Source organism: Mesoplodon mirus (genome assembly GCF_964341445.2).
Source record: "Mesoplodon mirus genome assembly, chromosome: 9".
Classification (NCBI taxonomy): domain Eukaryota; kingdom Metazoa; phylum Chordata; class Mammalia; order Artiodactyla; family Ziphiidae; genus Mesoplodon; species Mesoplodon mirus.
Genome location: NC_138985.1, coordinates 107,881,592 through 107,896,225, shown reverse-complemented (window position 1 = coordinate 107,896,225; position 14,634 = coordinate 107,881,592). Strand labels below are relative to the sequence as shown.

The window sequence follows — 14,634 nt, the reverse complement described above, 5'->3', positions numbered from 1 at the left end:
GGGACAGAGCTGTGAGAAGCACAGGTGAGAACGAAATCCTTGGGCTGTACCTTTTTTTTTTTTTTTGCGGTACGCGGGCCTCTCACTGTTGTGGCCTCTCCCGTTGCGGAGCACAGGCTCCGGACGTGCAGGCTCAGCGGCCATGGCTCACGGGCCCAGCCGCTCCGCGGCATGTGGGATCCTCCCGGACCGGGGCACGAACCCACGTCCCCTGCATCGGCAAGCGGACTCTCAACCACTGCGCCACCAGGGAAGCCCTGGGCTGTACCTTTGAACGTGACATCAAGCTCCCATTTATATAAGCAACACCAAGCCCCATGGCCATCCCAGTATTTCACATTAGATGCAAATGACCCACATTAAAACTCCTGACTCTGCATTAGATGAACATTTGTAGAAGCCTCACCTAAGCTAGTTTCATACGGAAGTTTTCCCTTCCCCACGCTCAGCACTGGTTCGGGCTAATGACCACTAGAGGGCATCTTAGCACTAGCTCAGGACCTGCTCCAGGCCACCCGGTCCATCAAAATCCTCACATTCAGTCCCTGTGCTGACTTTTCCCTTCACTGAGTAAAAGGGCAGAGTGTAACCCTTCAGAACCTCAGACTGCATGTGGGGATACAATTTATTTTTCCGAGAAGAGATACATTTATGTGAGATAGGAACCTGCTTCCAGTTACCTGTGCATGGGAACCACCGTTCTGCCTATTGTGTTACAAAATTGCTTTGAGAATTACCATCTTTGAGAGTGATTTTAGTGCACTGCAGATGGATATAACGATATAATGCCTCACAGACTGGACTTTAGTTTTCATGCCAGACGAAATAGAGATCTGGGAACCTTACTTTGTTTCTTGAGAGATGATTTATGGACCTAATGTGCTTGGGGGAAAAAAATGAACACTCCAACAGCTTTGGCTGCATTCTGGAGGAGAAAAGAGAGAACTGACATCTCAAACCCTAAACTGGTTCAGAAATTGCATTGCAACTGTTTTCCCACTGAGCTGTAAGAAACGTAAAGCGAAGTAAACACATTTTTCTGGAGCGTTGGAATGGAGGTCCTGTCTGGCCTTAGAGCGCATACTTCTTTTGCAGATGAAATTGCTTTAGAAAAGAAATGAAAAACTTGGAAGTGTTGACATATTCATTATGAGTCTTTTTCTGTTTCAGATCAGATGAGTTTGATGGGTTAAACTTATTTTTTCTTCGGTTCCCAGACTCTGTAATTTTTTTGGATTGCAGAAGAGCAAATATTGGGTCCCTGGGGTAAAAAATAAGTCTGATAATGTGTTCCTCCCACCCCTCATGCAAACATTAAGGCACAGCTCAAATGACTTCCTCAGTCTCCTCTGATCCATTTCTCCCACCCTCAGGATGATTAATCCCCCCCCCCTTTTCTGTGCTTCCTCAGCATGAGTCCATATACTTCAGTTGGCCCCTGGTTCATGTCTGTGTGACTGACAGTCTCTTCTGTTGGACTGTGGCTCTGAAGGCACCAGCCATGCTGCCCGCTGTGAACGTACAAGGTGCTGAGGACTTGCTCCCTGGGTTGAACTGCAAATGGATAGAACAGGAACCTTGGTTCTGAAGGCCCTGCTGATAATGACCTAACAGCCGCTCTCTTACTTTTTGCTTTTAAGAAAGAGAAGGGACTTGGGAAGGAAGGAAGGGAAGTAGCATTTATTGGGCCAGAGAAGATGCTCGATATTTTCATTTCACACACACACACACACGCCCCATTAAAACAGGTGGCCTTATTCCCATTCTACAAGTACGTAAACAGAGCATTCAGTAACTTGCCAGAGAACAGAGTTAGGAAGTGGAGGAATCTGTCAATAAGGATGTTTAAAAATTTATGTCTTAGTAACAACTTAGTAACAACTTAGTAACAACAATCCCAGTCCATGGTGGTCTCCGTTTAGACTCAGACCATCCTCAAAGGGAAATCCTGCTTCATGTGCTATAGCCTTATTACCAGCCAAGACTCATAATACTCTCTTCTGCTAGATCCCCAGTCTATTATTTATACGCTGATTGGGAGACCAACTTGTTAAGTCTCTTGCCGAGGAGAATTAGGCAGAATGAGCTTCCACTATCTGAAGAAATGTATATCGAGTGTGTATACAGCTTTTCTCTCCTCCCAGAATATAAACTCCTTGAGGGTAAAGGGTACATTTCGTTCATTCCTCCTGCCCCACCAACTCATCATTGTCTACCTGGATTTCTTTCATGTAATAGTTACACAGTATATATTTGTTCTCCTCAATGTATACTCAGTGAAGCTGAGTTAATTTTAATTGTATTTCATAAGCAGCCATATGGGATGGCATTGATGACCCCCTGATTTTACCCAAGTCAGGCTTAAGGAATGGTTGCTGTTCGGAATTTCCCATCATGCCGTGGGCTGAGTGGCAGACAAGGATAAGAGATTAATGTCAATTACATGTCATAGTGTTAAATTCTCAGTGATCATCGTATGGTTTTAATATTTTTAAAAATGCACTGTTAATGGAACATCCCAGAATCATCTTGAGAACATTCTGTCACACATCTCCACTGCACACCTCGGAACTGAGACCTTACATAGTGGGTGCCCAGACCACTAAGTATACAGACGGTCTCAGTTTAAAGCTGCAGGTCAGTTTGAACACACGGCGGCAGGGGGAGGAATCCTCGGCACTGATGGTTGTGTATCTTGTTTCTCTTTTATGGAGACACTTCACCAAACAGTCCTACTTTCTGTTCAGAAATAAATAAGGAAAATTTGCTAAAATACCCTACCATGGGCCAAGGACCCAAAGCCCAATCTAAAACCAAATGACACAAAGCTAATGGGGTCATGAGGTTTTTGATGTGTGTCTCGACTGTGAATAGGCTTCTCTGGATATATGGAAATACTGAAAACAAAACAAAACAAACTCTGACACATGTGCAGACCAAATTAATGGGCAAGTTTTCAATAGACACATTCCTGTCTCTTCTCTTCCCAGGTATCTCCTGCGGAATTAAACCATTGTAATGATATGAGAAACAAATAAAACATTGACTTATGCCCTCCGCATAAGTAAACATCTGAGTCGGTCTTCCATGAATGCAGGAAGAGAAGCAGTGATACACTTGCTGAGAACCCAAACAGAACAGAGAGCCAGTGCGTGGGTCGGAGTGCTCCCGGAGGAAAGGATTAGAGACATCAAAGGGCTTATCACTATTCCCGCGATCACAGCCCTTCTGTCAAGCATGCTTGTAATGCACGACCAAGGCTGTGAGCTCATCTTCCAGAGGAGAGAAACACTAAATGAGCCAAAGGGAAGATGTTACAGTAAATGTAATCTCAGAGCAGGGCCTTAGACTAGTGAGGTCAACTTCCTTTATTTGTTCTGACATCCCTAAAAAGATTTAATGCTTCCAAACAGCGTTATTTTTTTAAATAAAGGCTTGAACAACCTCTGATCTTAAAATTTTCAGTTGTGTTTACAGCTATACACTTTTTAGTATTGTTCGTTTTTGGCAGAAAGTTCAAGGGTAATAAAGGCCCACATTTTTAAATAATTCATCTGAGCCTCAGCTTCTAATTTCAGGCCAAGGCTCTATGCCAGCACAGGAGAGAAGGATGCTCAGATGGAAGGACCAGAGGTTATGTCCATGCTTCCAGGAAAACTGATGTGGAACTCTTTATGTGGCACAAACACTGGCCTGAAAGTTGGACTGCTTACTTCTTTTTTCACTTAGAAAAGTTGCGATTTTATGACCTCCAGCAAATCTCAATAGGGCTTTTCTTTAAAAAAAAAAAAAGTGTTTTCCCTCCATTACATAGTTATTTTTTTCTAAGGAGACTATCATGTAATTTGGTATTTCAAAAAAATGAATATACCTTTTCATAAACTGCAGTAGGCTATATATTTGTTTCTTGTTTAACATACACGCTACTCATGGTTTGTTTTAAAGGCTCTATGTCATTATTTCTTTTAACACTGAGGTCGTATTGCATGCACTTTTCTACACCTTTCATTTGTTATCTAACAACACTTTGTAGAAATTGTGCTGAGTCAGTTTTCAAATGTGGGTGGATGTATGTGAGGAAGGGTCCTCTACGGCCTCTGACCAGACCACCTAATTCATGGTCAATTTAAATACCAGTTGAATCACAGTGTTTAGAGTCTGGGCTTGGGAATCAGACAAACCTGGGTTTGTACCTCAGCTCTACCCCTTACTGACCTCTCTGTGTCTCTGTTTCATCATCTGTAAAATGGGAATAATGGTACTTATCTCACAGGAGGGTGATTTGCATAAAGTGCAGCCTGTACAGCAGTAAGACAGACTGGTGCACAGTACACTCAGGAACTGTTGATTGCTTTTACTGCTGCTACCGCTACTTTATGAGTGTTATCATTATTGCCTTAATAGGATTCTCCTGTGTTGGGTTGAGGTGGGATTCCTGGAATCTTTATTAATATTCTTGAGAAAAGCCATTTAAACCAAATCATCTTCATAAGCAGATCCAGCAATTTTTAAAAAGCTTGCTCTATCACCCTCTTTTCCCAGAGCCTTTAGCGCACACGTCTCACCTCCCAGCTGCAGGGGGCATTCTCTGGGCCACGTGGAAGGCTGTCTTATCACCTCCTAGGCTGCCCTCTGCACCTTCCTGTCTCTAAACACAGCACAGGTCAAAAGAGTTTATCGTTTATCAGACAAGCATGCTACTCTCTCCCACTGCTACCCTCATCGACTTCAAACACTAACCCCTCCAAAAGACTTACTGTTATTTAAAACTCTTAAGAATTTTCAAAAGTTTATAAGGCAAATGGGCAGGGGGTGAGCCTGGGTCTCTTGATGGCTCTCAAAGGTGACAAAGAGGCAATGGGGTGAGCAGTGACCAGCCCCGGAAGGAGGGGTCTGGTTATATGGGTTCTAGATAGGAGTCTGCCTCTCGCGAGCACTGGGACCTTATTGGTCACCTGGACATCCTCAACCTCTGTTTTCTCAGCTGTTTAATGGGCTAATAGTACCAACTCATAAGGCTGAGCACGTCAAACAAGGGTATGTATGAAAGTATTCTGAGCACCACATGACGTGATTATTCAGGCCCTTCCAGTACACAGAGAATTTCTCCTGGCTTGAGGTGGTTACTTGAAACACCTTACAATTGAACATTTCTCCACATACAAAAAGTGGTGCCACCCTGCCCACCAATGTTTCATGTCAATTAACATATATAGCTGCCCTATAAGTCTATAATCGAATCACTTTTCATTTTACTGCTAATAAAATTCCTCTTAACAATTTTTCATTGTTGTTGCGATCTATTTTATTTATTTATTTTTGACCTACAAATAAATGTACCTAATTAATGTATTCAACTTGATGAGTTTGGAGTTAAGTATATATCCATGAAAACATCACCACAATCTATGAACTTCTTTTTTGTTATAGTAGCTAACGTAGCCCCAGTGAACATAAATGAGTATCCTGAAGCAGAGTACTGCCACAAGAGAAACCTAAAATTTGTAGCACTGGTCCTGTGGTATGGATATTAGAGGCTGGAAAGACAGACAGTAATGGTATACAAGCAAGTGTTTTGTAAATCTGTCACCGCACATAACCTGGAAAGCAGACTAAGTGCCTATGACCGGTGGCTTTAGGGAAGGTGCTTCAAAAGAGCCAGAATGGCCACAGGTATCAGTGGTTTCCTGCTGCCTATGTCAAGGAAGAGATGAGTTCAGAAAAGAATTGGCCAGTTTCCAAACATCAGTGAAAGGGAATAGAGAAAAGTCCAAAAATTTAAAGCCTCACACCAGAGAGTAAGAAATAAAACTGCAAAAAGCTTTGACCAACGAAGGCACATGAAGATTTTCAGCTCAGCAAACTGGCTCAGCGCCATGTGGGAGGTTAAAATTAAGAGTATTTACCCCACCACAACCAACTAAGCCTCTTGTCTCAGATGGCCTCAAGGTAGCTGCCATGACCTTGAGAGAGAGGCAAGGGTCCTTGGAAGCAAATGATTATGTTGGTCCAAGAGCCACGTTTAGGGAAGAATGAAGGGCGTATCTACTGGTACACGAAACTGATCGGAAGCAGATAGATCAGAAGCCAACTCAGGTTCTGAAGGAACTGTATTGGCAAAGAAACTGCAGGTCTGGTCTACCAAGGCTTGTGAGTATAAAACAACCCTCAGTGTGATCGACACCTGCAGGGAATGGTCCCTGGAAGCTGCACAGCTTTAAGGAATGCATTATCGCCAACATCCACTTCAGAGGAGAGCCATGGAGAGCCACGCAAATAATGGACAGGAATTTGGCCTGTTCAAGGAACTACTCCCATGGCCAAGGGCGGCTGCAGGACGTCCTCAGAGCGTCTAGCCAGCATGGATTCATCACTGCTACAGAACACAAGACTTTCCTTTTTTTTTTTTTTTTTTTTTTCGGTACGCGGGCCTCTCACTGTTGTCGCCTCTCCCGCTGCGGAGCACAGGCTCCGGACGCGCAGGCTCAGCGGCCATGGCTCACGGGCCCAGCCACTCCGCGGCATGTGGGATCTTCCCGGACCGGGGCACGAACCCGTGTCCCCTGCATCGGCAGGGGGACTCTCAACCACTGTGCCACCCGGGGAGCCCAGGACTTTCCTTTTTAAAAAATATATCTTATATAAGGCAGACGTTCATTGGGTTTAGCCACTGACATTTTAGGGTTGTTTCAGCAACTGGTGTTACCTTAGTCTTTTTCTATATTCCTGGTGTTCAGCACTCACCGTTTGCTACTATTGTTGGTAACACTTTCCTCTGACCATTTTTAGGATTCATATTCAATATACAGCTCAATGAGCAATTGATACAACTGCTGTTATACAATTTGGTTGAAATTCTGATTAATAGCAGGTAAGAAATTACCGTCTTTATTTTAAGAGATGTAATTCACTGAGTCTGAGGAACATTTGTTTTGAAAATTCCTGATGAAAACAATTGAAGTCATGCTCTCTGTGCTATAAAAATTTGGGGACCTGATCATCATTTGTTTCTGAGGACTTGGAATTATTTAAGAAAGTCCTTATTTTACTTGCAGGAAATCTGTTAGCTTCTTCTTGGCAAAGAGGGAACTGGCCCTCCAGTTAGATGAAAGCCAAAATGATACATCTTTACCATCTGTTCATTGGATTTTTAGAGAAAATGGATTAGGAGTATCTGTGCCAGAGACTGTATCACTGAACCCTCCACTGTATACCTTCCATAAAACCCCTAAATATTTGATAGTTATTCAAGGAACATGTACTTAATTCATTTTTTGAGCTAATTTTACCCTTGGATCAGGTGAGAATATCAGAAAGTTGTATCACCTCAGCCCTTGTCCCCTTCAGCTCCCATCACCCTGTCCTACCCCACTGCCTGCAGAACTGTTTGGGCTGAAATCCATTTTTAAGTTATATTTGACTTTCCCAAGGAAATGCTACATCAAGCAGGTTTGTGAAAAACACATTTGTTGCGGAAACGCTGGTGAAGGCCCTGCGTACCACCTCTCTCGGTACCAGCTATGTAACAAGGAGGATGAAGGGCCTTCAACTATCACTGCATTTTTAAAACTCTGAAGAAATATAGCAAAATGCCAAAATTTTTAGTGTTTGGATGGTGGGTCCATAGGTGTATGTTTTATTATTCTCTGTACTTCTGCATCTTTTTGAACTATTTTATAACTTCAATAACATCACTCAATTTCTAACTGGCCAGAGGTATCCATTTCCAACATTTTATGGTCCCCCTTCCGGACATCTCTCTACTAAGTGATTCAGTTAAGAGCATGTGTAAACTTCAGTGTGGTAGACCTAGGTTCATCTAGGCTTTTGCTACTCACTGCTTCCTAATTTTGAGTGAGCTACATCACACTCTGAGTGTCAGTTTCCACATCTCTAAAATGGGGATACTAATGGTGCATTCCTCATAAGCCTACTGTGAAGACTCAATGAGAAAATGTGTGTCAAGTGCTGGCACAGTGCCTGGACCACAGCATCAATAAACGTGAGCTACCATCATGCACGCGATGTTGCCAAGTGGATCGTGCTATGGGCAGCTTGCTATGCCAGTAAATAGAATCCATGGTAGATAAAAAAAGGAAAGAATGATAGAGTAGGAAAAATTCCATTTCGTTAGAAGAACTGGTATATCTTATGCTTATGGGCTGTGGACTTCTGGCCACCAAGAAGTTCCGAGCCAAACTTATGCAAGTGGGTAAGACCTTCTGACCTGGGTAACCGTATTCCATTTCTCCATTGTCCTGGGGCCCTACGTTTTGTGACTTACTTTAACTCTCAATTTTGTTTTATGTGCTCCCTGTAAACCACCTTATATCCCCTGTGCAATGTGGTTGGGACGAAAGGAAGGAGAGGAGGGCGGGTGAAGCCAGGGACGGCAGGCAGGCAGGAAAGTAAGAAGAAAGGATTTGTAACACAAGGCTTTGAAATTATTCCTTGTAATGGTGATGTTCAGTTCTCAGATGCATGCTAATTGGCACAGTTTTTAATCACAGACAGTATATTTCGGGTGCTCTCTGCCTGCTCGGGGTTTGTTTTACATTTGGCATTAAGCCTTTAGCTTTATCACGGGTGCAACTGTGAGTTTCCATAAATGATGCAACTTGAGGGTTGTCCTGGGCTCCGGTTTGCGCTGGCATCTGAGAACTCTGAGAGTCAGTTCTTCATTCTCTAGGTGGACACTGGGCACTTTGTTTTTTGGCAGCAAATGTTTCATCCAAGGTCAGTTTCCCTCAAGTGCTCAGCACCATTTCAGACAGTGTGTGCTCAGCGAATGCAGATTAATTTAAAGTTAGCTTTAGCCAAACCCAGCTAGGAAAGCAAACCTGCTTTTAAAAACACTGTAAACACTGACAAACATCATCTAAATTATATGATGTTTGCACATATATAAATGTATAGAATTTTACCTTAATTCCAAAGGCATCATTCCATAGCACTTCTTTTTTTTTTTATATCTTTATTGGAGTATCATTGCTTTACAATGTTGTGTTAGTTTCTGCTGTACAACAACGTGAATCAGCTGTATGTATACATATATCCCCCTATCCCCTCCCTCTTGAGCCTCCCTCCCTCCCTCCCTATCCCACCCCTCTAGGTGGTCACAAGGCATCAAGCCGATCTCCCTGTGCTATGCAGCAGCTTCCCACTAGCTGTCTACTTTACATTTGGTAGTGTATATATGTCCATGCCACTCTCTCACTACATCCCAGCCTCCCTTCCCCTGCCGTGTCCTCAAGTCCATTCTCTGTGTCTGCGTCTTCATTCCTGTCCTGCCCCTAGGTTCATCGTACCATTTTTTTAGATTCCATATATATGTGTTAGCATATGGTATTTGTTTTTCTCTTTCTGACTTAACTCCACTCTGTATGACAGACTCTAGGTCCATCCACCTCACTACAAATAACTCAATTTTGTTCCTTTTTATGGCTGAGTAATATTCCATTGTATGTATGTGCCACATCTTTATCCATTCATCTGTCGACACTCCATGGCACTTTTAAACTCATCTCTGAGTTAGCCTTATTTTTGTTCTTTGATGAGAAGTACATTTAATTTGAAATTATTTAAATATATTTGTCATTATATTTTCTTGTAACTGGGGGCTATCAGAATGGGTTGAGGATATATGTGTGTTTTACATTTTTGTTCGATTATAAAAATGCAACATACACTTATAATTAAAAAATGAGGGGCTTAAATTAAAATGAAAATGTAAGGGGGGGCTTCCCTGGTGGCACAGTGGTTGAGAATCTGCCTGCTAATGCAGGGGACATGGGTTCGAGCCCTGGTCTGGGAGGATCCTACATGCCACGGAGCAACTAGGCCCGTGAGCCACAATTACTGAGCCTGCATGTCTGGAGCCTGAGCTCTGCAACAAGAGAGCCCGCGATAGTGAGAGGCCCGTGCACCACAATGAAGAGTGGTCCCCGCTTGCCACAACTAGAGAAAGCCCTCACACAGAAACTAAGACCCAACACAGCCATAAATAAATAAACAAATTTAAATCATATGGGCTTCTAAGAAGACCTCTGCTTAAAAAAAAATGAGGAAATATAAAAAACTCTAGAGGAAATAAAGCCATTTTATAATCCCTTTACACAGAAATAATCACGATTAACCTTTTATTATATCTTTCTCCATACATTCTTGAGGTTGTAGAAGTTCTCAAGATGGATTTGTAGATAGTTTCCAGGAAAAACAAAATTAGAGTGTTTTTTTGGAGTTCTAAAGGTACCCTTGGAATTACGTCCACTCTCTACAGTCTTCCCTGCCTGCAAGAAAGCAGGTCATGGGAGCAGGGAATCGGCCCGACCTGCTTGTCTGGAAGTAGGCACCATATCTTTTCTTCCTCCACCATGTCTACCTTTGTTTTCCATCTGGGCTGGACTGGAGAGGCCGGGCTGACAAAGACCAGTGCACCCCAGACCATGAAGTCTTTCCAGGCTGCATTTAAGTGGGTTGAGGCATCAGCTTTCTAAACATGTCCAGAAATCTCAGTGCCATTGCATCCCATTGTATGACAGAAGGAGGAGGTGGGGGACAGGGCTTTCCAACACCCTGGGTACAATTCCTATGGCCGAATTAGTTCCGTGCCTTTTAGAATGCTTCCCACTTCTATCTTCTCCTTTACCTCAAAGCATTGTGCAGCCAAAGTTTCTCGTACCCATCGTGTTTCCTTTTCCTGGAACTGTAGTCCTGTTCCTTGGAGGATTCTCCCTGACTCCCCACTCTGATCATGAGGTTTGATGAGGGGCTATCAGTCATTGTTCCCCTCTCCTCACAATAGGGGGAGTGTGTGACCCCAGCCAGGTCAATCAGAGACCTTCTCCGGATTTTAAAATGAGAACCGAGAAACTAGGACCTTGCTTCTGGTCCCAGCAAAACTGGGGAGATGTGAGCCGACTTCAGTGTCTGTGTCCCATGATGTGTGGAAGATGAAGCCTGCTGCAAGAGGAATTGTCCAGAGTCCTCCAGAGGCAGGTGGGCAAGCAGAGAAGATGGAGGGAGGGAGGGAGGGAAGGAGGTGGGGGAGAAGTGGAGGGAGGGAGAGAGAGAGAGAGAAAGAGAGAGAGAGGCACTCGGTCGTGGCCTAGGCTTTGTTTTAATCCTCCAGGTCCCCTGGATTCTTTCAAAATTTTGGTTTTCCCTTTCTTAAATTCTATAACCTACCCTAGGAATTTTGTCTACAAATGGATTCTGAACTGGTTTTCTGTCCTTTGTGATCAGAAGAACTCTGAGCAATAGAAGCCGATTCTCCCCAGCCCTGCTCTGGTCCCCTGGACTCTGCAGGCCTCTGGCTCCTCCACTGCGTGGATTTCTCAGCCTTTCCTCAAGAGCCCCAAGTCCTGAAAACAGTCCATCCCTCTCCCCTTCTTCAGGGTAATCTCTAATTTACTGCAGCAGACAGCAGCTCTGATTAAGCTGATATTTGCTCTTACAGAGCTGCTGCTTCCTTCCAAAGACTCCCCAGTTGGTGGGATTGGGCAGAAGGGAGGCCACCTTGACCTTCTTTACTCCAGACTCTCGTTTGGGGAAATGCACCAGGAAATGGAATTATTTAGCCTATCACCTGGACTCGCTTCTCCCACTCACCCACCCTCGTCTTTGCACGTGGTTCCTCAACCCACAGGGCTCAGTCCCGACACACGACGCGTTTTCTTGGAGACAGTGAGGATTAACCTTGCAAAACTCCGCAGCTGAGACAGCTCCCTTCCTTGACACTGTCCTTCAAGCTGATTGCTGAGCTCTTTTTAACTTTTAATATTATTTTGCAATGGTGAAATGGCAAGATAATCACTTTCTTTAAGAGAGGTGACAGGTGGCGCACCTTAAAACAAGAGAATGCCTCTAATCAAAAGCCAATAAACACAATGTTGATAAAATGGTATAAAACCACCCCTTTCCTGTAATGGTATAAACCACCATTCTAATCCTAGACTTGTTGGCTTTTCTGAATCAAACTTGACTTACGGTGGAAGATGGGCGTGGTTTACTCCATAAGTAATCTGCAGCACCTAACACGTGACAGGCACTGCGCTAGACTCAGCGACTGTCCATCACTATGAGAGAAGCTTACTTATGCCACATTTGCTTGATTGTGCAATAGGCTGTAACTGCACGTTGTCATTTTCCTAGGAAAGGCCTCTCCTGAAAATGCTCTCTAGCATTTACTGCTAAAGGCCAAGCGTAAACTCCATATTGAGTTATGAATTTGACATCCACCAGTGCTCATGAAGAGACAGGGCTTGTGCCTTTCCTTTGCAACCTGAACTTCCCAGTTACCAGACAAATCCGAATCCAAATGAGGTCGGAGAGGCTGCTGAACCCCTGCCAAATGACATTCCACTTGACTGACAAAACAGCATCCCCCTGCTGTTCTTCTTCCTGACAGGTATCTATTTTGAACTCCTTCTAGAGAATGCAGTGACAGTTCCAGCCTTGATCTTTGCCTTAGTTCCCAGGGAGACCTCCTCATGCCATGTTTTATTCATGGTGTCTCCCAGGCTGGTCTCTTCATTGTAAAAATTGGTCGTGGGGGTAGGGACAATCCATGAACCTGATCCATGAACCTGAAATAAAGTTTTGAGTGTCGCAATAAAACCGTCCCTTTGTGTACGGAAAGCCTACAACCAGAGTCTGAGATGCTGCGGAAGGTTTGAGGATTTTTAAGGCAAAGCATCCATAGAAGAAAAGAAAATAGTTATTCACATTGCATTGGAGTCGTGAAGGAAGCAGGTCAGATAAACCAAAATAACCTTTGCTGGGAAATGCGATAAGCTCCAGACATCTGAGACCATGGAGAAAAAAGATGCTGCAATGGATAAAAGCAGTAGACTGATAGATGTGCAAGGCTACAAGCAGGAAAGCTACAAAGAACGTACAGAGTAAACATTTATTCTACCTTCTCCCAAGAAATCTCTTCTCCATCAACTCCGTCATTGTCCTTCCTGTAGGAACTGGATTATCTTTCTACTTCACAGCTTAGAAATTTGTAGCGGAAAGTATCAGAAGCATCTCTTCCACCTGTCCTAACCGCCCAAAACAAAACCAACCAAAACCAATAGCCAAGCATGACAGAGGACAGAGATTGCAACCCTGTATCACATCCGATTGATGAGTAACACACGTGTACCTTGAGAGTGATGGTCCTCTCGTGACGGGTGACATTAACGCCGTGGGGCTGCCCATTGGCCATGCTCCTGTGGTCCACGTCAATGTTATACGGCTCCCTGGTGCCACCCAGGTTGTACCGGATCTGTAAGCTTCCTACATAGAGAAAAGAAAAGAAATTCAGTCATTTCTCCACTCTAGATTTCATTTTAATGTCACTTCCCCCAACCCTTGAGGCTAATTCCATTAAACTCAGCTTCAACGTCCATCAATATCACCGCCGTTCTGAATTCTGAGTCGCTAGCTCAGAAGCACACTAATCCATAAAGGCTCACAGCACCAGGCACACGCATGTTGACAATCTACCCACAACAAGCCATCAGTGACCATCATCTCCAAGTTGAAGCAGCAAACGGTGTAAACAATCCAAGTCGGGATTGCGCCTGGGATGGCAGAATGAGCGCATACATGATATAGGACCATGGAGACGCCTACAGGCCCCACAAAATACTTTGTGAAATAAAAAATAAATGCAGGATGCCGGGATGGTCTCATGCCATCTGCAAAGTGTGACATTCAGCATATAAAAGAATCATGAACATACAAAATTAAGAATAAACATAATTTACAGAAGATAAATACATGGGATTTTGGGTGGGTTCACTGAGACCAAGAAAACAAAGCAATGGCTTTTATTCTAGGTTAGAGACCTCATCAATCCAAATGCAAATCAAAGGCAAAAGGATGGGTCCTCACTGCCTCTCAGGTGTATTCACTTTGCCTCCACAAATTATTCTTTTTTCTCTTTCTTGTTTCTTCCCAATAATGACAAGCAATATTCAAAGACTAATATAGGGGCTTCCCTGGTGGCGCAGTGGTTGAGAGTCCGCCTGCCGATGCAGGGGACACGGGCTCGTGCCCCGGTCTGGGAAGATCCCACATGCCGCGGAGCGGCTGGGCCCGTGAGCCATGGCCGCTGAGCCTGCGCGTCCGGAGCCTGTGCTCCGCAAAGGGAGAGGCCACAACAGTGAGAAGCCCGCGTACCGCAAAAAAAAAAAAAAAAAAAAAAAAGACTAATATAATATTCTATATCCTGCTTTTAATTAATCTGCACAGCAAACGTAGCTTTTATTTCTTAGGTAAGATTTTTAAACGCATCGACTTTTTATCTCATTTTTTACTCAAATTGGAATCTTCGTGTTAATAGCTTTTGACATCTCAGAGCTTAAAAATGGAGCCAGTAATTTAGCAAGAGTTTGGCTAACTGTAAATCACCTCAAAGATTCTTTGTCGCCTTTTTCGTTTTCCTTCCAGAGGAACGAAACTGATATTCTAAGTTGTGAAATAGAACATGATAATTAAAACTTAAAAAGTGAACAGAAAAAAAAGAAAGAAAGTCACTGGAAACTCCACCATCCAGAGGTTAACTACTCTAAATATTTGGCAGTATCTCCTTGTAGGTAATTCTCATGTCCTCATGTGTACGTAAATGAATGCAATCGTCTC

At 43.6% G+C, this 14,634-nt stretch overlaps 1 protein-coding gene across 1 annotated transcript in view; it reads right to left on the bottom strand.

Annotated features, from left to right (window-relative positions):
• Positions 1-13,450, bottom strand: part of LOC309810056 (contactin-associated protein-like 2) — a gene marked incomplete at its 3' end in the record, with an annotated part of 168,400 nt that extends 154,950 nt beyond the window's left edge. The window contains exon 1 of the mRNA XM_082631773.1: positions 13,151-13,450. Coding sequence (XP_082487899.1) covers positions 13,151-13,213 — 63 coding nt within the window. The 5' untranslated portion in view covers positions 13,214-13,450. The remainder of the gene's footprint in view (positions 1-13,150) is intronic.
• Positions 13,451-14,634: the final 1,184 nt, after the last annotated feature.